The sequence below is a fragment of the Anolis carolinensis genome, chromosome 4 (genome assembly GCF_035594765.1).
Source record: "Anolis carolinensis isolate JA03-04 chromosome 4, rAnoCar3.1.pri, whole genome shotgun sequence".
NCBI lineage: Eukaryota > Metazoa > Chordata > Lepidosauria > Squamata > Dactyloidae > Anolis > Anolis carolinensis.
Window position 1 is genome coordinate 252,279,675 of NC_085844.1, and position 24,243 is coordinate 252,303,917.

Consider the following 24,243-nt stretch of genomic DNA (forward strand, 5'->3'; position numbering starts at 1 on the left):
AGAATAGCTAACAAACGTGTGGGAATTCAAGGACAGATAAATGCTTTCTTGGCTTGTAAGCATGGGTAAATAAGGGAAAAACAGGGAAAGATTTCAGATGAAGCAACGTTCATTTTGGGAAGCACAGCTCCTGCCTTGTCTAAGCTCATGGAACAGGATTCTTGATTTTGGTTCATGCCTGGAACCTGTGTTTTGGATTATACTTTGAAGTTCATGTTGTCTTGTTTTTAGGACTGATTTCCTATATCAGAGACTTGGAACTATATTCTACAAATTGCCTCAGGATTATTGCCTTTTTGACTGACTGCCTTTGCATTTGAAATATTGCTTTTTACTGACAGCCATTGCATTTGGATGACTGCTTTCTTTGCTGCTTTTTATTCATACTGCTGCTTCTACTTCACTACTAGTCTGTTTATACTTTGCTATCTTTTATCAATAAACTGTTTAAACCTAGTCTGCTGTGGTGGAGTGTGTGTTAAGAGCAAGTTGAACCAGTGATGAGGTGCAACAATGGTATTGCTGCCACAACCAAATGATAGTGATGTGTGAGATACAAGGAGCCAAAATCTTTGTTCATGCTTGTATGGTGGAAATCTAGGTGGTAGGCCCTTGGTATCTCCTGGGGATTGCTTCAAAGGCCACCATAGATACAAAATATATAGATGCTCCAGTCCCATTATATGCAATGGTTCCAAGACCCCATGGATGTCAAAATCCATGGATGTGCAGGGCAAGTGGGCTTATTAACAAAATACCCTCTCCATAAATATACAGCAGAGTAACGTATTAGCAGCAGTGTGTCCCATCACCAGTAGCCAAAAGTGATAAAAAGAGCAAAAACACATACCAATGTTATCTCTTCCATAGGAGGCTTTTCTTTATCTATATATATAAAATAGTGATGGCATCACGGCGACCCACAAAACAACAAAACTACAGGCCCCCCAACCTCGAAATTTGACAACTCAACCCATCATCCACGCCTCTAGGTTGATACAACAGAAAGAAAAGAAAAATAAAGTCCTAATTAGAGAGAGAGGAATAATTGCTTTTATCCAATTGCTGCCAATTAGAAGGCTAAGCTCCTCCAACTTGGTCTTCTAGCAACCCAATAAAAAATAATAAAAAAACAATAAAATTAATTAAAAACACTAAAAAATTAATACAATAAAATACTATAATAACAGAAAATAACTAAAAATAATACAAGAAAATAATAAAATATAATAAATAAAAAGATAACTTACAATAAAATTAATAAAAAAATACAAATGTCAAATAAAAATTACACAACAATTTTTAACCAATATCACCACCACTTTGCCACAGCAACGCGTGGCCGGGCACAGCTAGTAGCCAAATAATATGGTTGCACTATTTACAAGAACTGTCCAGTTTTGTCTTTCAAGAACAGCCTTAAAATACTGTGGTAAGTAAATGGAAACTGCTTTACTTCAGCAAAACATAAAGTACAGCGCACTCAGTGGAATAATGCAAAATGCAGCAAGGAAGTCAAAGGGCAAACACAGTTCTTAGTCTCTGATACACTCCCAAATCAAATAGCAGTCTTACTTCAGAGAAAGAAACAGAAATAAATCCTAAGGAGCAGTTCCCCAGAGGTAGAATCGAAGCAGGCACAAGGGGAGTGAAGGCTTAGGCATGAGAGTCAGTTTGTTACCAGCAAGAGTTGGCTGCACCTGCTTCTACTTTATAGCCCTGAGTCCCCTCCCAGCTGCTAGGGCAGTTCCCAATTACTCAGCTACATTTCTGGCAGCTATTCTAGCTGAACGACGTCTCTGCTCTGTTTCCTTTCGCCTTTCCTGAAATGTGGGTACTTGCAAAATCTCCTCCTCAGATTCCAACTCACCCTCAGATTCATGAACACTTTCCTACCCCCCTTCCTCTTCTGAAGAAGAGGAATCCCTAACAAGAACAAGGTTTCCATAACACTAATAAAGTTCTTTATAATTCCTTCTATGCTTCCACGCTGGGCTTCTTTCTCATGAAGATAAACAGCTTCGCTCTCACAGAGCCTCCTCTCATAATAACAAACTTACACAGGAGCTTCACACAGCAGCCTTTCCACACAGCAGCCTTCACACTGGAGCTTCACACACAAGGCATCTCACACAGAGGCCTACTCCACACTGGATGCAGTTTGATGGCACTTCAAGTGCCATGGTTCAATGCTATGGAATCCTGGGAGTTTTATTATTTATTTATTTACAGTATTTATATTCCGCCCTTCTCACCCCGAAGGGGACTCAGGGCGGATCACATTGTACACGCAGAAGGCAAACATTCAATGCCATATAACGTAGAACAGAGACAGAGACAGACACAGAGGCAATTTAAACCTTCTCCAGCTTCCAGCTTCCTGAAGTTATGCTTGATTCTGGCCACTGCGATGGCACTTCCTCATTCCAATGGTGGCTGGGTGATTTTTATGGTGTTGTAAATTAACCTCCCCACAGATAAGTGTTACCTAAATTTCCTACTTGATAGATTCAACTGTCTTTTGGGTTGCTTAGGTCAGCAACGAGCAGGGACTATTTTTTATTTTTTATTGTCGGGTGCTCACCCCGACACGGGCTGGCCTCAAATTCATGACCTCTTGGTCAGAGTGATTTATTGCAGTTGGCTGCTAACCAGCCTGCGCCACAGCCCGGCCCTAGTTTGGTGAGGTACCAGCACTCCTTGGGAGAAGGCCAAAGACCATGCAAAACTGCATAGTACCATCTGCACATCTTCTCCACCATGCTACTCACACAGGATTGCTGTATTCAAATTGTAATCAATACAATGAAAACTTTTATAGTCTCAGCCTTGGAAGCAAATTCTTGGTTTTCCCTCTCCAAATGACTGCCTGGAAGCACTGATTCAGGTGCCTGCTTCCCTTTGCTTTTCATGTGCCATCAGTATTCCCTGCCTCGTCTGCCTCCCTTCCTCTCATCCGTCTCAGGAGTAACATGACAGGTGCGGAGCAGAAGGCTCCAAAGGCCAGGTCTACGTAGATCAGAAACGATCATCCATCTCTGTTCTGGGAGCAAAATGTGGCTTCACCTCAGTTCACTTTCCCTCTGCAAGAACTCTCCTGGGAAACAGGGATGCCCGAGAAATAGGAGCCAGGATATCCATTGCTACAGACAAACATACATATCAAATCCTTATGGGTTGAGAAGGATATCAGATCCCAGTCGGGTGGCCTTTTGCAGTTGGTAGATCGTAATTTTGTCATTGTCTATTGACACGGCACCCAATGTGCCAATCACCACCAGGACCACCTGCACTGGTTTCTGCCAGAGTCTTTGAAGTTCAATCTTGAGGTCCTGATAGCGGCCGAGTTTTTCCGGTTGTTTTTCGTCAATGCGACTGTCACCTGGGATGGCGACATCAATGATCCAAACCTTTTTCTTTTCCACAACTGTGATGTCTGGTGTGTTGTGTTCCAGAACTTTGTCAGTCTGGATTAGGAAGTCCCACAGTAACTTTGCGTGCTCATTTCCCACTCCCTTTGCAGGTTTGTGATCCCACCAGTTCTTTACTGTTGGGAGGTGGTACTTGAGGCATAAGTTCCAATGAATCATTTGGGCCACATAGTTGTGCCTCTGTTTGTAGTCTCTCTGTGCGATTTTTTTTACAGCAGCTGAGGATATGATCCATGTTTTCATCGGTTTCCTTGCACAGTCTGCATTTTGGGTCATCAGCTGATTTTTCCATCTTGGCCTTAATTGCCTTTGTTCTGATGTCTTGCTCCTGGGCTGCAAGGATCAGGCCTTCTGTCTCCTTCTTCAGGGTCCCATTCGTGAGCCAGAGCCAGGTCTTCTCCTTGTCAGCTTTTCCTTCAATTTTGTCAAGGAACTTTCCATGCAATGTTTTGTTGTGCCAGTTGTCAGCTCTAGTTTGTAGTGTGGTTTTCTTGTACTGGTTTTTTGTCTGCTGTGCTTTGAGGAGTTTCTGATTTTTGACTTCAATCAAAGCAGGTTCTTCACTTTGCTTTATATATTCTGCCAGGACATGTTCTTCTTCTTTGACTGCTTGTTCTACTTGCAAGAGTCCTCTGCCACCTGATCTTCGAGGCAGATATAGCGGGTCAACATCACTGCGAGGGTGCAGTGAATGATGAATGGTCATGAGTTTTCTTGTTTTTCTGTCCAAATTGTCCAGTTCCACCTGTGTCCAGTTTATAATGCCAGCAGTATATCTTATGACAGGTATGGCCCAGGTGTTTATGGCCTTGATGGTGTTGCCTCCATTGAGCTTGCTTTTGAGAATTTTTCTGACCCTTTGTGTGTATTCTTTGCTGACCACAGTTTTCACATGTTCATGCTTGATGTTGTCCAGCTGTAATATGCCCAGATATTTATAGGCCTCTGGCTGGTGACACTTTATTGTTTGGCCATTGGGCATATTTATGCCCTCACTTTCAATGATTTTTCCCTTCTTCAATGCCACTGTCGAACATTTGTCCAAACCAAACTCCAACATTTGTCCAAACCAAATTATTATTATTATTATTATTATTATTATTATTATTATTATTATTATTATTATTATTATTATTATTTAACAGGTGGGTTTTAGAAGTCTGGCGAAGCTTGATGAATGGAGTCCAAGGGTGCAACTACAGTGGAGAATTAATGCAGCTGTTAGGAATGGTGGGAGTTGGAGTCCAAAACCCCTGGAGGGACCAAGTTTGCCCATGCCTGTACTATAGAGTCCAACACTGGCCCCTTTTCCCTTCCTTGGGACACGACAGAGGCGGATTCTGCCTTTACTTTCCCACTTGGGAGGCCAGCAAGACAGTCCGCCGGGTTCCTGACCCAGCTTGGAAAGTGAATTATTATCAGGCTAGACGGAACTGTTAATGCCTTTAATGTCTCTCTCTCCGTCCCTCTGGATGCCTGGAAATCCCATAGACTTATCGCTTTCCTTTAATCCATTTTAGCAGGGGAGTGCCGGAAAAAGGCAGAACAAGGCAAGGGCACTAATGAGTCCCCAGTCTCTCGGCTGCCTTGGCAAGAGGAGGCTTTCTCTCTCTTTCTCGCTCTCTCCTCTCCCTGTCCATTCATCATTCAAAGGGAAAAACAGAAATGCAAGAAGGTTCACCTGCAGAAAGAGAGGCAAATTCAGGAGAATGTTCTAGGAAGCTGGGGGAAGATAGCAAAAAGTGGGCTGAAAGTTAAAGTCAACGTCAACGTCATTATTATTGCAATAGACTCAGTTAACTCAGTTATTTTGCTGGCCCCGTCCTGATATGCAATCACCTTGAGGTGCATCTATACGGGAAAATTAATATAGTTTCATAACGGGTTGCTGTGAGTTTTTTGTGCTGTATGACCATGCTGCAGTAGCATTCTCTTCTGGTGTTTCGCCTGCATCTGGGGCTGGCATCTTCAGAAGTTCTGTTGGGAGTGAGGCAAGTGGAGTGTGTGTGTGTGTGTGTGTGTGTGTGTATATATATCTGTCCAGGGTGAGAGAAAGGTGTTTCACCTGCATCTGTGGCTGGCATCTTGAGAGGTTCTGTCGGGAGTGAGGCAAGTGGAGTCTGTCTATCTATCTATCTATCTATCTATCTATCTATCTATCTATCTATCTATCTATCTATCTATCTCTGTGGAATAATGTCCAGGGTGAGAGAAAGGTGTTTCGCCTGCATCTGTGGCTGGCATCTTGAGAAGTTCTGTTGGGAGTGAGGCAAGTGGAGTGTATCTATCTATCTATCTCTGTGGAATAATGTCCAGGGTGAGAGAAAGGACCCGTATCTGTTTGAAGCAAGTGTGAACATTGCAATTAGCAAACTTGAATTACATTAAGTCAATCGGTGAGGGTAGCTGCATAAAGATAGCCTGGCCTCTGTTGCCTGGGGGCATCCTCTGTTTGGGAAGTGTTAACTGGCACTTGACTGTTTGCTGTCTGGAGTTCTCCTGCTTCTGCTTCATTGCCAACAGAACTTCTGATGATGCCACAGATGCAGATGAAATGTCAGAAGAGAATGGTGCTGGAACATGGCCATACAGTCCAAAAAAATCACAGCAACCCAGTGATTCGGTCATGAACACCTTTGACAACACAATTTCATAATGCTTTAATGCCATGGCTGGAGGCTATGGAATTGCAGGACATGTAGACAGACAAACTCGTTGGCCTTCTCTAGCTGGTGCCTCTCCAAACTAATACTCTCAGGATTCCACAGAATTGAGTCATAACAGTTATAAAGTGTTATTAAACTGCACTCATTCCACAGTGTAGATGCACCAATTGATAGGTCCATGTCAGTGCAATGGAGAATCCATGCAGAGTGTCACCTTGAACTCGGGAAGCTCTCCAAGGTCCTGAATTTGATTCGGAGCTGCATTTCAGGACTTTGGAGAGCTCTATTAGTTCCCAAACTTGGTCAGTATCCACAAGCATCACTCCCTGGGTTACCAAGTGACAAATGCCTTAAACTGTGTCCAACTAGAGTCAACTTTGGGCATGGAAGCCCACAAGGAAGTCCCTTCTTTAAGCCCAGGAGGACCACCAAGAAATATCAGAGGCAAAACTACTTCTAAGGATTCCTTACCCTAGGAAATGTTATGAAATGCATAGAGTTGCCATAAACTAACAGGTGATTTCAAGGCACTCACAAAAGACCTTCTCTTGGTTGCTTTTCCAGAAATGGAATTTGCAAAGCAGAGGGAAAGAGATTGCCTTTTGGGATTGCCTCTCCCAGAATCTCCAGACAGCGGTCTCCCGGGACCATCAACACAATCAAATAAGGCTGATACAATGTGAAACAGATCAATTAACACCCTTTAAAGAGCTGCTAAAGCACAAGGGGCCCAAGTGTTGATTCCAACTAGAGTAGATCCGCTGGAATTTACACCATGTACACTATAGAATGAATACAGTTTGATCCCATCTTTACTGCCACTGGCTCAATGCTAAGGAATCCTGGCAGTTATTGTTTACTTCCTCTTCTAGGGCAAAAGAAACGAAAGACCTTGTGCAACTACAACTCCCAGGAGTTCCTTGGCATTAAAAGCAGTGTCAAACTGCATTCTTTCTACAATAAGCAGATGCATGCAAAGTCTTCTCTAATTGGTACTAACTGGTCGGATTCAGGGTGTTGATGAATATTTAAATCACGATAGGACCATGAATGGCTGCTCGCACCACAAAATCCACAGCAGCATATTGATACTGCAAACATGTGAGTAGATATGTTTACTACTATATCTGGGGAAAAGGTAATTCCTTGTTTGTAACTTAGAATACCGCATACCTTGGGGTGCTTTGACATGTCTATTTTCACAAGGTCTATATAATTTACTAGCTGTGCCCGACCACGCGTTGCTGTGGCGAAGTATGGTGGTATGGGAAATAAAGTATTGAGGAATTGGTGGTAGTTAAGGTAAAGGGTCATGTTTATGTTGGATAAGTGAGAGTCTACTATATATTTATAATCTTATATTATCTGCTTAGAACTGGATGATATGAGGCCCCTTCTACACAGCTGGATAAAATGCACACTGAAGTTGATTATATGGCAGTGTGGACTGAAGATAATCCAGTTCCAAGCAGATCATATAAGATAATAAATGGGCTATACAGCTGTGTGGAAGGGCCTTGAGTCTACACTGCCATATAATCCAGTTAAAATCTGATAATCTGTATTTTATAGGCAGTGTGGAAGAGGTCTAAGTGAGGCCTAACTCTGCCTGTCCCCTGGGCTGAGTGGGTTGCTAAGAGACCAAGTGGGCAGAGCTTAGCCTTCTAACTGGCAGCAATTGGATAAAAACAATTATTCCTCTCCCTCTAATTAGGACTTTATTTTTCTTTTCTTTTTGTTGTATGAACGTAGAGGCATGGATGAGGGGTTGTGCTGCCAAGTTTAGTGTTTCTGGGATGTGTAATTTTGTTGTTTTGTCCTAGGCCGAAATTTCATTATCCTTTTATATATGTATAGATGATTTATATCTTATAAAGAGCACAATATTAGACAAATTTCCTTTCATTTTCTATTTCTGTTAAGAATACCTGAAGCAGAGCCATCAATAAAGAAATTATAAAGCATTTGCCGCTTACCAGAAGAAGGGTTACCAAAACTGGGATAAAACCCGGGAACCAGTTGTAAATGGCGTAAACGGATATATAACCAGCTACTCAGGATCTACATCAGCATTGATTCTGTCTCCTTGGCTTTACTATTGATTCTAAACCTGTGGAGTCCTGAGGAATCCTTCCAGAACTGCAGAGACTCTGAATCGGTTTGCCTTTAAGCCAATCAAATCCTTTTAGGACTGCAGAGACTTATTTTATTATTTATTTATTTATTTATTTACAACATTTATATTCCGCTCTTCTCACCCTGAAGGGGACTCAGGACGGGTCACATTACACATATAGGCAAACATTCAATGCCTTTTAACATAGAACAAACAAACATAGGCTCCGAGCGGGGCTCGAACTCATGACCTCCTGGTCAGAGTGATTCATTGCAGTTAATTGCAGCTGGCTTGCTCTCCCGCCTGCGCCACAGCCCGGGCCCATGACTTATATCATCTTGTTTGATTTACGATACTGAGTTAGATACCTTTATTTATGTATTTATTTACAGTATTTATATTCCGCCCTTCTCACCCCGAAGGGGACTCAGGGCGGATTACAATGAACACATATATGTGTCATGCAGCCAGATCCCAGGGCTGAATTTCCAAGCCCTGAATCTGACTTCATAACATAAACATGCGAGCACCTGGCGGGAGAAGATAAAATGAGCCTGGGAACTCAGGGGTGAAAGTATAAACAATTATAATTGCTGTAGTATGGGGGGGATAGAAACCTTGGTGGAAATGTGATCCAGAAGGTGGGGTTTGATGATGATATTTGCGTGTGATATTACGTTGCATCAGAAGTGATAAAATTAGATGTATGTAAACATTAGGTCATTCTCGACTTTTCCAAAGTCATGTATTCTTCAATAAAGATTGTGTTTGAGAGCAGCTGTCTTTGATCTGCGTTCAGACTGGTCCTTTGAAGTAAGCCTGACATTAAAGTCGAGAATCCCGTTTCTCACCCTCCTGCGGAATTCGCAGTGAAGTGATAATGAGCGAGGAAGAAGATCAAAGCCCAAATGAGGCAGAGAGGCCTTTGCAAGGGGCCCGGCCGAAGAGAGAAGAGACGCTGCAAGCCATAGCTTCCTCTACGGGGTACCCCAAGCCGAACGGCGTGACCCAGAGAATTCCCAGGCTCGGAAGAGGCGTCTCTGCGGCTGCAGAAACCAGTTGGGGATCTGGAGGAAGTATGCCGGAGACCGTGGCCCTGCGGTTATCCATCCTGGAAACTAATTTATCCAGGCTGTCGGAAACCGTGGGGAGATTGGTGCCATTATTGGAAGAGAATCTCCAGAAGGAGGCCAGCCGATATGGCGCCGAGAGAGAACCAAGCAAAGAAGGAGATTGGAGCCAGAGGGGCCAGCGGGCGTCAACGCAGAGCCCCGTGGCGGCAAGGGACGAGGGAGATGAGGAATACTGGCAGGAGCTGCAGTTCCGGGACAGCATGGCGCGAGAAGTGGAGCGTCAGCGAGCCCTGGGGACCCTGAGGCCGCCGTCTCCAACAGAGCTCCCAACCCCCCGAATGGGCGTCGGGGTGGAAAGGCCACTGGGGCCAGGGATCGGGTCCAGTGGATTCGCAGACGAAGGCGGAGAGGAGCGGGGGGTCCAGGAAGAGGAGGAGGATGTGCCGTACGACGAGGAAAGGCGAGATGAGGGGGCTACAGCTAGGCCAGTATGCGGATGGGCGGAAGAGCCAACAGCGGCGGCAGACTTCCAGGAGCCGCGCAGAATGACCACCGGAGTGGGGCGCGGCGTGTTCCAAGGAGCCGCCCGAGGAAACCTGATGCAACCCTTCCCCATGCCGCCCAGACAACATCAAAGGGCTGCAGAATGGATGCCTAGAAGGGAAGATCTCAAGCTGGAATACGGAGGGGAATCAGATGAACTGAACTTTTTTCTAATTAGCATTAGAGGATACATGGAAGACAACGCACACACATTTCCCTCCGAAGCAAGCAGGGTTCGAGCCATCGGCAACACACTAAAGCGAGGAGCGGCCAGCTGGTATGTGCAATTGCATGCCAGACGCGACCCATGCCTGAGGTCAGTGCCCCGCTTCCTCGCCGCACTGGAGAACCGGTTCAGAGACCGGCTAGAGCAATTGAGGGCTCGAGACCAGCTGAAAGGAATAAAACAGAGGGACAAAACGGTGCCCGAGTACGCAGAGGAATTCCTCCACCTCGCGGAAAGGGTACCGGAGTGGTCTGAAGTAACCAAAGTGGAACTATTTAAAGAGGGACTACGCCCCGAGATTTTCAGCTGGGCAGCGCACAGAGACGACCCCGAGACGCTCCAGGGATGGATTCAACTAGCGGGGCGCGTCGAATCTACCCTGGCCCAAGTAAAGCGCTTCAGGAGCAGCAGCGGCCAGCAAAGACCGGTGGCGAGAGGTCGAGGAGAAACGAGGAAGCAAGAAAGACCCGGAGGGAGGCCGGGGATTCCCTCCAGAGGAGACGACAACAAACCTAAACCGGGGTGCTTTGTATGTGGGAAGACGGGCCACCGAGCAGCGGAATGCTGGGCCCGGAAGGGGGAGCCGCCAAAAGCCCCAAAACCCAAGCCAGCAACCGGGAGGCGTGCGGAGGAGGAGGTGCAGGCCCCAGAATCTTCGGAAAGATTGGTGAGTCGGGACAAACGCATGATAGTAGTACCAATTTGCCTCTCGGGGCTAGAAAATCGGGCCACCTGCAAGGCGTTTGTAGACTGCGGGTGTTCTAGGAACATTATAACCCCAGAATTAGCAGGAGCGCTGAAATGCCAGCAGATGGCACTTGACTCCCCAATTGCATTTTCGCAGCTAGATGGATCAGTCGCTGCTGGGGAAGTATCTACAAAGGAATTACGGGGAGTTCCATGCAAAATAGGCAAATGGGGAGGAAGAATATCCTTTGTGATAGCCCCTATTGCCACATACCATGTAATATTGGGGATACCATGGCTCGAACAAGCAAATCCTGAAGTAGATTGGAGAGGAAAAAGCTTAGCATTTAAAGAACGGCAGATGCAATGGGAGATAAGCAAAATTGCAGAAGAGGAGGACGAGGAGGACGAAGCAGGGGAAATAGACCCACAGCTACTGCCACCTGAATACAGAGACTTTGCGGATGTTTTCAATCAGAAAGAGGCCAGTAAATTGCCTCCCAAAAGAAATATAGAAGTAGGGATTGAAATAACCCCAGGAGCAGACTTACCAAAACCAAAAGTGTATCCCATGTCTGTGCAAGAGAAGGAGGAATTGAGAAAATACATTGATAAAAACCTGGCTCGAGGCTTCATTAAGCCATCTAATTCTCCTCTCGGGGCTCCAGTGTTATTTAGGAGAAAGAAAGACAATTCCCTAAGATTGTGCATTGATTATCGAAATTTAAACGCAATTACCAAGGACAATAAATACCCTATGCCCTTAGTCAAGGATTTAATTACCGTATTGAAGAAAGGGAGCATATTTACTAAACTGGATTTAATTGAAGCGTATCATAAATTAAGGATCAAACCGGAGGATACTTGGAAAACCGCATTTTCCTGCGCATTCGGCCATTTTGAATACGAAATTTTGCCTTTCGGGTTAAAAAATGGAAGCGGCTGCTTTATGCAGCTTATAAATGAAATACTACACCCGTTATTGTACAGAGGGGTGTTCATATTCCTTGATGATATCTTGATCATTTCTGAAGATAAGGAAAAGCACGTAAAATTGGTCCGGGAAGTTTTGCAGAGACTAAGAGAAGCAAAGCTGTACGCAAAACTGTCCAAATGTGAATTTAATAAAACTCAAATTGACTTTCTGGGATATCGGATGTCTCCAGAAGGGTTAGCTATGGATCCAGCTAAAGTAGCAGATGTGAAAGAATGGGGAGTGCCTCAAACAAGGAGGCAATTACAATCATTTCTGGGGTTTGCAAATTTTTACAGACCCTTCATAAAAGGCTTTGCACAAATAACCGCACCCCTTACAGAGCTTTTAAAAACAAAAGGGAAAGGGGAGACAGCAAAAGTGAAAGCTCCCGGCGCCAAACTGAGTTGGACGCCAGAATGCCAAAAGGCATTCGAGACCTTAAAAGAATGCTTCACTGAAGGACCCATCTTAAAACACCCTGATATCAGGAGCCCTTTCATAATCCATTGCGATGCCTCAGACTGTGCGTACGGGGCAGTACTATTGCAAAAGGATCAAAATGGGAACTTAAAACCCTGTGGATATTTGTCACGGAAGTTCAGCGAAACTGAAAAAAGTTGGCCAATATGGGAAAAAGAGGCATTAGCCATATTAAAAGCCTTAGAATGCTGGCGACACTTCCTCGAAGGAAGCGGAATCCCATTCGAAATTTGGTCTGACCATAAGAATCTCCAGTATTTAAAGTCTCCTAGAAAATTGTCCCCCAAACAAATCAGATGGGCGCAATACTTCAGCAGATTCGATTTCCAATTAAAGTTTTTTCAAGGGAAACAGAATGTCTTGGCAGATGCTCTTTCACGCATGCCTCAACACGAAGGCCTAACCACAGCAAAGGAGGGGACAATATTCTCTGACAAACAATGGGGCTTAGCTGTCAGGACAAGAGCACAAACCCAAAAGGAGGACACGGCTTTTGTCGAACTCGGCGGGGAAGATAACTGGGGAAATGAACTAAAACAGTCTTATAAAGGAGATCAATGGATCGCGTCCAACGCAGAAAAGGGGGACCAGAAGGGGGGATTTTGGTTTGTAAACAAGAAACTGTATATCCCAGCAATATTAAGGATTAAGATTCTGCATCGTTTTCACAACAACCAGAGCGCTGGTCATACAGGAATTACCAAAACAACAAAGGCAATAGCAAAACATTGTTGGTGGCCAGGAATGAGGAAGGACATAAAGAATCATGTTGTCCAATGTGATGATTGTGCCAGAAATAAATCGGGAGGAGGGAAGCCTATGGGATTGTTACAGACAGTAGCGGAACCTACCAGGCCTTGGGAATGTGTAGCTATGGACTTTGTGGGAGAACTGCCAGTCAGCAAAGGACATCGTTATATTTGGACAGTATTAGACCTGTTTTCTAAACAGGCCCACTTTATAGCACTGACGAAGCTACCATCGGCTGAGAAACTAGCTGAATTGTACATAAACCATATTTACAAATTACATGGATGTCCAAGCAGAGTAGTCAGTGACAGAGGAGTACAATTCACAGCAAAATTTTGGGAAAAATTCTTGGAAATGCTAGGAGCAGAAAGGAGTTTAAGTTCTGCTTTTCACCCCATGACAAACGGGGCGGTAGAACGTACTCAGCAAACGCTTGGGCAGTTCCTTCGAATGTACTCTAACATGAGACAAAATGACTGGTCTAGGTGGTTGGCGTTTGCGGAACTAGCCTTTAATTCAACTATACATTCAGCAACAAACAAAACCCCCTTTGAAGTAGTTTACGGGTATGAAATACAACCTTTACCCCAATTGCCGAGGTGGACAGAAAATGAAGGAACAGAGGCAGGGAAATGGAAAACGCAAATGATGGAATGTTGGAATCAAGTGACTGCATCGTTAAAAGAAGCACACAAAAAGTATAAAACGTTCGCAGACAGAAAGAGGGTGGAAGGCGATAAATTAGATAAAGGAGATCTAGTGTGGTTAAGTACCCAAAACATCAAATTGGGGTTACCTTCAAGAAAACTGGGCCCCAAATATATTGGACCATTCAGAATACAGGGTGTTATCAATGAAGTGACTTTCCAATTGGCATTGCCAAAAAGTTTAGGGAAAATACACCCAGTCTTCCATCGCAGCTTGCTGAAAAAATATATGGGGACTTTAGACAAAATGGACCCATAGAGTTATTGTTTGATTTGTTTCAGGACTATGGTGAAAGAAGAACCGAAGAGGAGGACGAAGAAAACGGGGGCGCCATGTCATGCAGCCAGATCCCAGGGCTGAATTTCCAAGCCCTGAATCTGACTTCATAACATAAACATGCGAGCACCTGGCGGGAGAAGATAAAATGAGCCTGGGAACTCAGGGGTGAAAGTATAAACAATTATAATTGCTGTAGTATGGGGGGGATAGAAACCTTGGTGGAAATGTGATCCAGAAGGTGGGGTTTGATGATGATATTTGCGTGTGATATTACGTTGCATCAGAAGTGATAAAATTAGATGTATGTAAACATTAGGTCATTCTCGACTTTTCCAAAGTCATGTATTCTTCAATAAAGATTGTGTTTGAGAGCAGCTGTCTTTGATCTGCGTTCAGACTGGTCCTTTGAAGTAAGCCTGACATATATGACAAACATTCAATGCCAACAGACAAACAACATACATTAGACAGACTCAGAGGCATTTTTAACATTTTTCCAGCTTCACGATTCCGGCCACAGGGGGAGCTGTTGCTTCACCGTCCAGAAGTGGCTGTACTTCCTCATTCCTTTCCTCATGTTTTGCTGGCGGTTTTATGGTGTTGTAAATTAGCCTCCCGCATAAAGTGTCCCTAAATTTCCCTAATTGACAGGTGCAACTGTCTTTCGGGGCTGGGGCTATTAATGGTCGGAGGCTTAACCCGATCCGGGCTTCGAACTCATGACCTCTCAGTCAGTAGTGATTTATAGCAGCTGGTTACTAGCCAGCTGCGCCACAGCCCGGCCCCTTTGTGTTATATACCATAGGACTGAGCATTGATTCTGTGAATGTAATATGTATATGATGCTCTAATATACACATTGTGTACTACTTATGTATTGAACCATTATTGTGTTTTGTATAGGTCATTACATTGTTTAGAATAGACATCTGTGTTTATCCAATAGTGTTGATAAAGTGTACCAAACAGACCTTGCAAAGTCCATTCCATTGTGGAAAATAGAGTCTAACATCCCCAAAAGTTCTCTGTTGGTGGAACATGGCTTTCCCCCCCGTCCGGATGTCTTTCCGGCACCTCCGCCCTGCACCCACCGCAATTTCTCTTCCAATGTTATCTGGAAGCCCTCCTCGGGGAAGCTGCTTTAATTATCGAGTTTAAGGAGCAAACGTCGGCGGCGATTGCCCCGGGGTCCCAAGCCAGGTCCAAATTACTCAGAACACAATTAAAACCCGCTCCTTGGGACGAGCAACGCAGCCGAGGAGCCCGCCAGGGGCCTTGATTGAATCAAGCCTCCTTTTCCCCCTCGTCAGGCTTTAATTGGGAAGCCACGCTATTCATTAACCCCGGGGCCTGGCCTGCCGAATGTACAGACACAGCAAAGCGTGCCTCCGTGTGCGAACGCGGATTGCGGGGGATTGCAAACACTTGCAAACACTATACTCGCCCCACAAATATTACGGGTGCATCTGCACTGTTGGAAGGAAGCCGTGTGAAGACCAGTTGAACTGCCATTTCTTAACACTACGCAATCCTAGGAGTTGTAGTTTGGCGAGACATCAGTGCTCTCTAGCAGAGAAGGAGAAAGACTAGGTGAAACTACACCTCTGAAGTTCCTAACACATTGAGCAATTGCAATTAAAGTGGCCTAGTTCACACTGCATTCATTCTATGGCATAATTGGCCCTTTCTGTTGCACAAATCCTACTTTTCTGCAGCTTGCATCTGTTTGCAAGACATAACAAAACCCTTCCTGTTGCCAAGGAAACTGGACCATTCCTCCCTCCTGGTGGGTTTCGCATCCAAATGGACATCCGATTTGTGTGTCTTTGTGCCTTGAAGTTGCCTTTCGACTTACGAATGTCACAGTTTTCTTAGGAAAAGAATTCTCCGAGGTAGTTTGGCCTCTGAAACAACATAGAATCGTAGAGTTGGAAGAGACCTCAAGGGCCATCCAGTCCAACCCCTTGCCAAGAAGCAGGAAAATCACATTCAAAGCACCCCCAACAGATGGCCATCCAGCCTCTGCTTAAAAGCCTCCACCACACTCCACGGCAGAGAGTTCCACTGCTGAACAGCTTTCACAGTGAGGAAGTTCTTCCTAACGTTCAGGTGGAAACTCCTTTCCTGTAGTATGAAGACATTGTTTGGCATCCTAGTCTCCAGGGCAGCAGAAAGAAAGCTTCCTACCTCCTCCTTATGACTTCCCTTCACATCTTGATCCCTGGCCCTCATCATGTCTCCTCTCAGCCTTCTCTTCTGCAGGCTAAACATGGCCAGTTTTTAAGCCGCTCCTCATAGGGCATGTTCTCCAGACCTTTGATCATTTTAGTTGCCTTCCTCTGGACACTTTCCAGCTTGTCAACATCTCCCTTCAATTGCAGTGCCCAGAATTGGACACAGTATTCCAGGTGTGTCCAGTCTACATCTCCTGGGATTCATTGGTGGCCTCTCATCCAAGGACTAATCAGGGCTGAGCCTGCTTAACTCCCAAGGTGAGATCTGTTGCCTTTAAGTGTGTGCCTTCAAGTTATTTGCTGACACATGGCAGCCTGATGCATTTCAGGGGGTCTTCTTAATTCTGTTTTAATGTTTGTATATTTGTATGGTTTAAATTGTATACTTATGCTTTTATGTGAAGCCACTTTGAGGAGATAAAGAGGGGAATAATAATAATAATAATAATAATAATAATAATAATAATAATAATAATAACAACAACAACAACAATAATCCAGCATATCTATCTTGTTTGCTGTGACATAAAATAATAATAATCATCATCATCATCCGAAAACACATCACACAGTCCTAGACACTTGGGAAGTGTTCGACTTGTGCTATGAAATCCAGCATATCTATCTTGTTTGTTGTGTCATAATAAAATAATAATAATAATAATATCTCAGCCGTCATTTGGAAACAATAGACATTGACAAAATTACGATCTGCCAACTGCAAAAGGCCACCCTACTAGGATCTGCGCACATTATCCGAAAATACATCACACAGTCCTAGACACTTGGGAAGTGTTCGACTTGTGATTTTGTGATACGAAATCCAGCATGTCTATCTTGTTTGCTGTGTCATACAATATAATAATAATAATAATAATAATAATAATAATAATAATAATAATAATAAGCAAAAGGCCACCTGACTGGGATCTGCACGCATCATCCGAAAATATATCACACAGTCAGTCCTAAACACTTGGGAAGTGTTGATTTTGTAATACGAAATCCAGCATACAGATCTCATTTGCTGTTTCATACTCTGTCTTTGTGTCAATAATAATAATAATAATAATAATAATAATAATAATAATAATAATAATAATAATAATAACAATAATAATAGGCAAGATATATTTCTTACAGCAATGTGTGTTTGCTAAACTCTCCCATCCAGGGCTGATCCTAGTTAGCATTCAAGATCAGATGGAATGTAGTGCCTTCAGGATAATAATAATAATAATAATAATAATAATAATAATAATAATAATAATAATAATAATAATAATATACTTTATTTATATTCCGCTCTATCTCCCCGAGGGGACTCAGAGCAGATTACAACATACACAGATAGGCAAACATTCGATGCCTTTAATACAGTGGAATAACAATGACATGCAAACACACAGAACAAAGATAAAGGCTTCTCCTTTCATCTCCGGCTTTCTGGAAGCAGTGCTCAACTCGGGCCATGGGGAGGTACACTTGTTACATTTCCAAGCAGAGGAGTTTGTTGTCCAAAGACACCTCCTGGTTGTGTAGCCAGCATGGCTGCATAGGTGCTTTTGTTACCTTTCCACCAAAGTGGTACCTATTGATCTACTCACAAATGCATGTTTTCGAACTGCTAGGTTGATCTAAAGGCTGGCAGCCTCAAACTGCCAACCTTTAGATCAGCAGATTCAACAGCGGAACCCATTGCGCCACTGCAATGGGTCAATAATAGTAATAGTAATAACCCAGTTATTTCGGCCATGAAAGTCCCCGACAACACAGAAAACAAGCTCTTCAACTGGGCTTTCTTCCAAATATTCAAACATGACTCCTTATGTCCCCTCTTCACCTGCAATTCTCAAATCTAAACCAAACCAGATTCCACAGTCACCCTTCAGAGAGACTTATAGTTTCCAGAGACCTTTGACCACTTTGGCCACTTTGGCCACCCTTCTTCGGACACATTCCAGCTGGTCAATATCCTTCTTGAATGGCTTTGCCCACAACTGGAGACAGGGCTATTATTCCAGGTGAGGTCTGACCAAAGCAGAAGAAGATGATGGGACTATGACTTCCTTCCATCCAGACACTAGACTCTTATACAAGGGTTGAATGAAAAGTAATGCCTCCACCTTCGTTTGAATGGGAATATTCTAATAAATCAAACGCTGCTGAACTTGCTGACTGAAAGGTCGGCGGTTTGAATCCGGGGAGCAGGGTGAGCTCCCGCTGTTAGCCCCAGTTTCTGCCAACCTAGCAGTTCAAAAACATGCAAATGTGAGTAAATCAATAGGTACCGCTCCGGCAGGAAGGTAACAGCTCTCTATGCAGTCATGCTGGCCACATGACCTTGGAGGTGTCTACAGACAACGCCGGCTCTTCGGCTTGGAAATGGAGATGAGCACCAACCCAGGTGTTTTGGACTTCAACTCCCACAATTCCTAACAGCCATAGAGTGCTGTTAACATCTGAGGCAATGTTTTGCTACTGTTTTGCTTCATGGCAAAATGGTATTTGAGACAGCAGTTTTGATGGGAGAAATGAAGCGAAAGGTGATGCATAAGGACAAGTGGGTCCACCTCCCACAGTGGTGTCCGTGCACCAAGAAAGCCCCTTCCCTGCCCAATCAATGGCTCCAAAGAGGAAAATGAATCGATTCCCTCTCGTCTGGGATCGATCAAGGGTTCACGATGTCACCGGGAAATCTTGCTGGTGCAGCTCTTTCTTCTCAGGGCACTTCCATGGGAATTGGGTCAGCAGCTCAGATCAGGGTTCTGCTGTTTTTCTATCAGCCTTTGGTTGCTACTAATGCCGCCAAAATAGACACACAGGAAACTGCAATTAGAAGCCTGACACTTTGCAAGATGCGGTGGCACCTTCCACATATTGGTTTCACCTTTGTTAAGAACCGACACAGGGAGTGCATCTACACCAGGCATGGGCAAGCTTGGGCCCTCCAAGTGTTTTGGACTTCAACTCCCACAATTCCTAACAGCCGGTAGGATCTGGGAGTTGTAGTTCACTCTTATCCACAGAGCCCTGAACCCACCTGATGATGGATCTGGACCAAACTTGCCATGGATAATGGGACTTGCAGTACTTTCACTGATACTGTGACCCCCACTGACAATGAACTGGGACCAAACTTGGCACAGAGAAGCTCCCTGACCAACTGAACATACCGCAAGGGTTAGTGGGAATGGACCTTATTTTTGGGAATTATAGTTCACCTGCATCCAGAAAGCACTGAATTCAGCTGACGTCAGATCTGGACCAAACTTGGCAAGCAGACCCAACATGGCCAACTGTGAATACAGGCCTGGTTTGGTGGGGGGGACTGACCTCAGATCTGGGAGTTGTAGTTCACCCTTATTCACAGAGCCCTGAACCCACCTGATGATGGATCTGGACCAAACTTGCCATGAATAATGGGACTTGCAGTACTTTCACTGATACTGTGACCCTCACTGACAATGAACTGGGACCAAACTTGGCACAGAGAAGCCCCTATCAACTGAACATACTGCAGGGGTTTAGGGGAAAGGACCTTGATTTTGGGAGTTATAGTTCACCTACATCCAGAAAACACTGAATTCAGCTTACGTCAGATATGGACCCAACATGGCAAACTGTGCATACGGGCCTGGTTTTTGGGTGATTGACCTCTGATCTGGGAGTTATAGTTCACTTTCATCCAGAGAGCCCCGAATCCACCCAATGATGGATCTGGACCAAACTTGGCACACAGACCCAACATGGCCAACTGTGCATACGGGTCTTGTTTTTGGTGATTTCTTGGGAGTCTGGGAGTTGTAGTTCACTGTCATCCAGAGAGCCCTGAATCCACCCAACGATGGATCTGGACCAAATTTGGCACACAGACCCAACATGGCCAACTGTGCATACGGGTCTTGTTTTTGGGTGATTGACCTCGGATCTGGGAGTTGTAGTTCACTTTCATCCAGAGAGCCCTGAATCCACTCAACGATAGATCTGGACCAAACTTGGCACACAGACCCAACATGGCCAACTGTGCATACGGGTCTTGTTTTTGGGTGATTTCTTGGGAGTCTGGGAGTTGTAGTTCACTGTCATCCAGAGAGCCCTGAATCCACTCAACGATGGATCTGGACCAAACTTGGCACACAGACCCAACATGGCCAACTGTGCATACGGGTCTTGTTTTTGGGTGATTTCTTGGGAGTCTGGGAGTTGTAGTTCACTGTCATCCAGAGAGCCCTGAATCCACTCAACGATGGATCTGGACCAAACTTGGCACACAGACCCAACATGGCCAACTGTGCATACGGGTCTTGTTTTTGGGTGATTTCTTGGGAGTCTGGGAGTTGTAGTTCACTTTCATCCAGAGAGCCCTGAATCCACTCAACGATGGATCTGGACCAAACTTGGCACACAGACCCAACATGGCCAACTGTGCATACGGGTCTTGTTTTTGGGTGATTTCTTGGGAGTCTGGGAGTTGTAGTTCACTGTCATCCAGAGAGCCCTGAATCCACTCAACGATGGATCTGGACCAAACTTGGCACACAGACCCAACATGGCCAACTGTGCATACGGGTCTTGTTTTTGGTGATTTCTTGGGAGTCTGGGAGTTGTAGTTCACTGTCATCCAGAGAGCCCTGAATCCACCCAACGATGGATCTGGACCAAATTTGGCACACAGACTCAACATGGCCAACTGTGCATATGGGCCTTGTTTTTGGGTGATTGACCTCGGATCTGGGAGTTGTAGTTCACTTTCATCCAGAGAGCCCTGAATCCACTCAACGATAGATCTGGACCAAACTTGGCACACAGACCCAACATGGCCAACTGTGCATACGGGTCTTGTTTTTGGGTGATTTCTTGGGAGTCTGGGAGTTGTAGTTCACTGTCATCCAGAGAGCCCTGAATCCACTCAACGATGGATCTGGACCAAACTTGGCACACAGACCCAACATGGCCAACTGTGCATACGGGTCTTGTTTTTGGGTGACTTCTTGGGAATCTGGGAGTTGTAGTTCACCCTTATCCACAAAGCCCAGAACCCAGCTGATGACAGATCTGGACCAAACTTCAATGATATTACCTAACATCCCAAAACAAACAATGGCTTCTTCTAATAACCCGGATACCGCCAGATCCCCAAACTAGTATATATATAAAATCATTACTACTATTATTAGTATCGTCCCACTTTCCTCTCTTAAATGAAGATTCGTAAGATGAGGCCGACTTGACAGCAGACAATAACAACAGGGGAGGCAGCAGGTGGGCACCCAATACTTCAATATCGTTAAATAAAAACGCGGCGATTGAAATTGCTTCGCTGCAGCGCGGGAAACAAATCCTGCTTGAAAACTAGTCGGGTGTGAAACTCAAAGCAGGTATGGGCAAACTTGGGTCCTCCTTCCAGAGGTTTTGGACTCCAACTCCCACCATTCCTAACAGCCTCAGGACCCTTCCTTTTCCCCCTCAGCCGCTTAAGCGGCTGAGGGGGAAAAGGAAGGGTCCTGAGGCTGTTAGGAATGGTGGGAGTTGGAGTCCAAAACCCCTGGAAGGCCCAAGTTGGCCCATGCCTGGTGCAGACACACCCTTTGTCTCTGGATTTTATCAGTCACGGGTGAACTCGGTGATGGGCTCGGATTAGTATCGGTTAAACTGAGAAGGTAAATCTCTCGGATTTGGGCTCGTGGCTTCCTCTCTTGATCTGGGCCTTTCGGAGGCTTTGGTTTGTCCTCCGGCTCATTTTAATAATCAGATTTAAGCCCTTAAGCCCCCGAAATGGCAGATATCGTAACAGATGCTGTCTTCCGGAAGAGCGAGCTCTCAGTCCCCTCCTGACTCTATCGGCTTTAGGTATCTCTCTGCCTCTCTCTGAACACAGTCGGACTGAAAGGAGACCGTTAAGAAAATGGACCAGACGTAAAAAAGGGGGAGGGAGGCCCAAAAGAAAGGAATTTCTGCAGACATGCCTTCTTCTGTGGACCTATTGTCAATAACAGCACAAGCCAATGTTGCCCTTTCTGGAAGATGGATAGATACATGGATGGATGGATGGATGGATACATACATACATACATGGATACATTGATAGATACATAAATAGATAGATAGATAGATAGATAGATAGATAGATCGACAGATACATGGATAGATACATAGATGGATGGATGGATAGATAGATAGATAAATAGATAGATAGATACATGGATGGATGGATGGATACATACATACATACATACATACATGGATACATTGATAGATACATAAATAGATAGATAGATAGATAGATAGATAGATCGACAGATACATGGATAGATACATAGATGGATGGATGGATAGATAGATAGATAAATAGATAGATAGATACATGGATGGATGGATGGATGGATGGATTTATGGATAGATAGATGGATAGATACATAGAAAGATGGATAGATAGATAGATAGATAGATAGATAGATAGATAGATAGATGGATAGATGGATAGATACATAGATAGATAGATACATGGATAGACATATGGATAGATACATAGATAGATGGATAGATAGATGGATAGATAGATAGATAGATAGATAGATAGATAGATAGATAGATAGATAGATAGATAGATACATAGATAGATGGATGGATAGATAGATAGATAGATAGATAGATAGATAGATAGATAGATGGATAGATACATACATAGATAGATACATGGATAGATATATGGATAGATACATAGATAGATAGATAGATAGATAGATAGATAGATAGATAGATAGATAGATGATAGATAGATACATACATAGATAGATACATGGATAGATATATGGATAGATAGATAGATAGATAGATAGATAGATAGATAGATGATAGATGGATAGATACATGGATAGATGGATGGATGGATGGATAGATAGATAGATAGATAGATAGATAGATAGATAGATACATGGATAGATAGATGGATGGATGGATAGATAGATAGATAGATAGATAGATAGATAGATAGATAGATAGATAGATAGATACATGGATAGATATATGGATGAATGGATGGATGGATGGATGGATGGATGGATAGATGGATGGAAAGATAGATTGATAGATACATGGATAGATACATACACAAATAGATAGATAGATAGATAGATAGATAGATAGATAGATAGATAGATAGATAGATAGATTTTCTGTATTTCTTTTACCACAAACATCCCAGCAGACTACAGAAAAGAGAACTACGGTGGTTTAATGGATTGAATGCTGGACGAGAAGGTAAAGGTAAAGGTCTCCCCTTGACATGAAGTCTAGTCGGGTCTGACTCTGGGGATTGGTGCTCATCTCCATTTCTAAGCCAAAGAGCCAGCGTTGGCCCTAAACACCTCCAAGGTCATGTGGCCATTCACACGACTTCATGGAGTGTCGTAACCTTCCTGCAAAAGCAGTACCTATTGATCTACTCACATTTGCATGTCTTTGAACTGCTAGGTTAGCAGGAGCTGTTATACACCCATAAAGTGGGGTTGTTATATGTTTTCCGGGCTGTATGGCCATGTTCCAGAAGCATTCTCTCCTGACGTTTCGCCCACATCTATGGCAGGCATCCTTAGAGGTTGTGAGATATGCCTGCCATAGATGTGGGCAAAACGTCAGGAGAGAATACTTTTGGAACATGGCCATACAGTCCGGAAAACATACAACAATCCTGTGATCCCGGCCATGAAAGCCTTCAACAACATACCCATGAAGTACCTATGCTTTTTAAAAATTTTACTGTGTATCTAGATCATGGGCATATGGATAGAGCAGAATATAAATAAAAGTATATTTATTTATATTTATTTAAGGGTAGGGAAGGGAATGGAGGAAGGGAGAGAAGAAAGAAAAAGGAGAGAAGGAAGAAGAAGGACCAAAGGAAGGAAGGAGGGAGGGAGGGAGGGAGGGAGGGAGGGAGGGAGGGAGGGAGGAAGGAAGGAAGGAAGGGGAGAAGGGAGAAAGGAAGGAAGGAAGGAAAGAAGGAAGGAAGGAAGGAAGGAAGGGGAGAAGGGAGAAAGGAAGGAAGGAAAAAGGAAGAAAGGAAGAAAAG

General features: G+C 44.1%; 2 protein-coding genes across 2 annotated transcripts in view; one reads left to right on the forward strand and one right to left on the reverse strand.

Moving 5' to 3' along the window:
• The window catches only part of vstm2l (V-set and transmembrane domain containing 2 like), a 127,918-nt gene that overhangs the window by 49,603 nt on the left and 54,072 nt on the right, over window positions 1-24,243 (reverse strand). The gene's annotated exons all lie outside the window — the stretch shown is intronic.
• On the forward strand, window positions 9,094-14,309 carry LOC134298688 (uncharacterized). The gene is made up of 2 exons (XM_062979755.1): window positions 9,094-10,722; window positions 13,938-14,309. Exons 1-2 carry the CDS (start codon window positions 9,094-9,096, stop codon window positions 14,043-14,045), a joined length of 1,737 nt encoding a protein of 578 aa, XP_062835825.1. The 3' UTR covers window positions 14,046-14,309.

Excerpts from the sequence above, each read along its gene's own strand:
- LOC134298688 (XM_062979755.1), top strand. The coding sequence starts at position 9,094 with ATGAGCGAGGAAGAAGATCAAAGCCCAAATGAGGCAGAGAGGCCTTTG. Across the intron at positions 10,723-13,937 it reads CAGAATCTTCGGAAAGATTG|GACTATGGTGAAAGAAGAAC; the intron begins GTGAGTCGGGAC and ends GATTTGTTTCAG.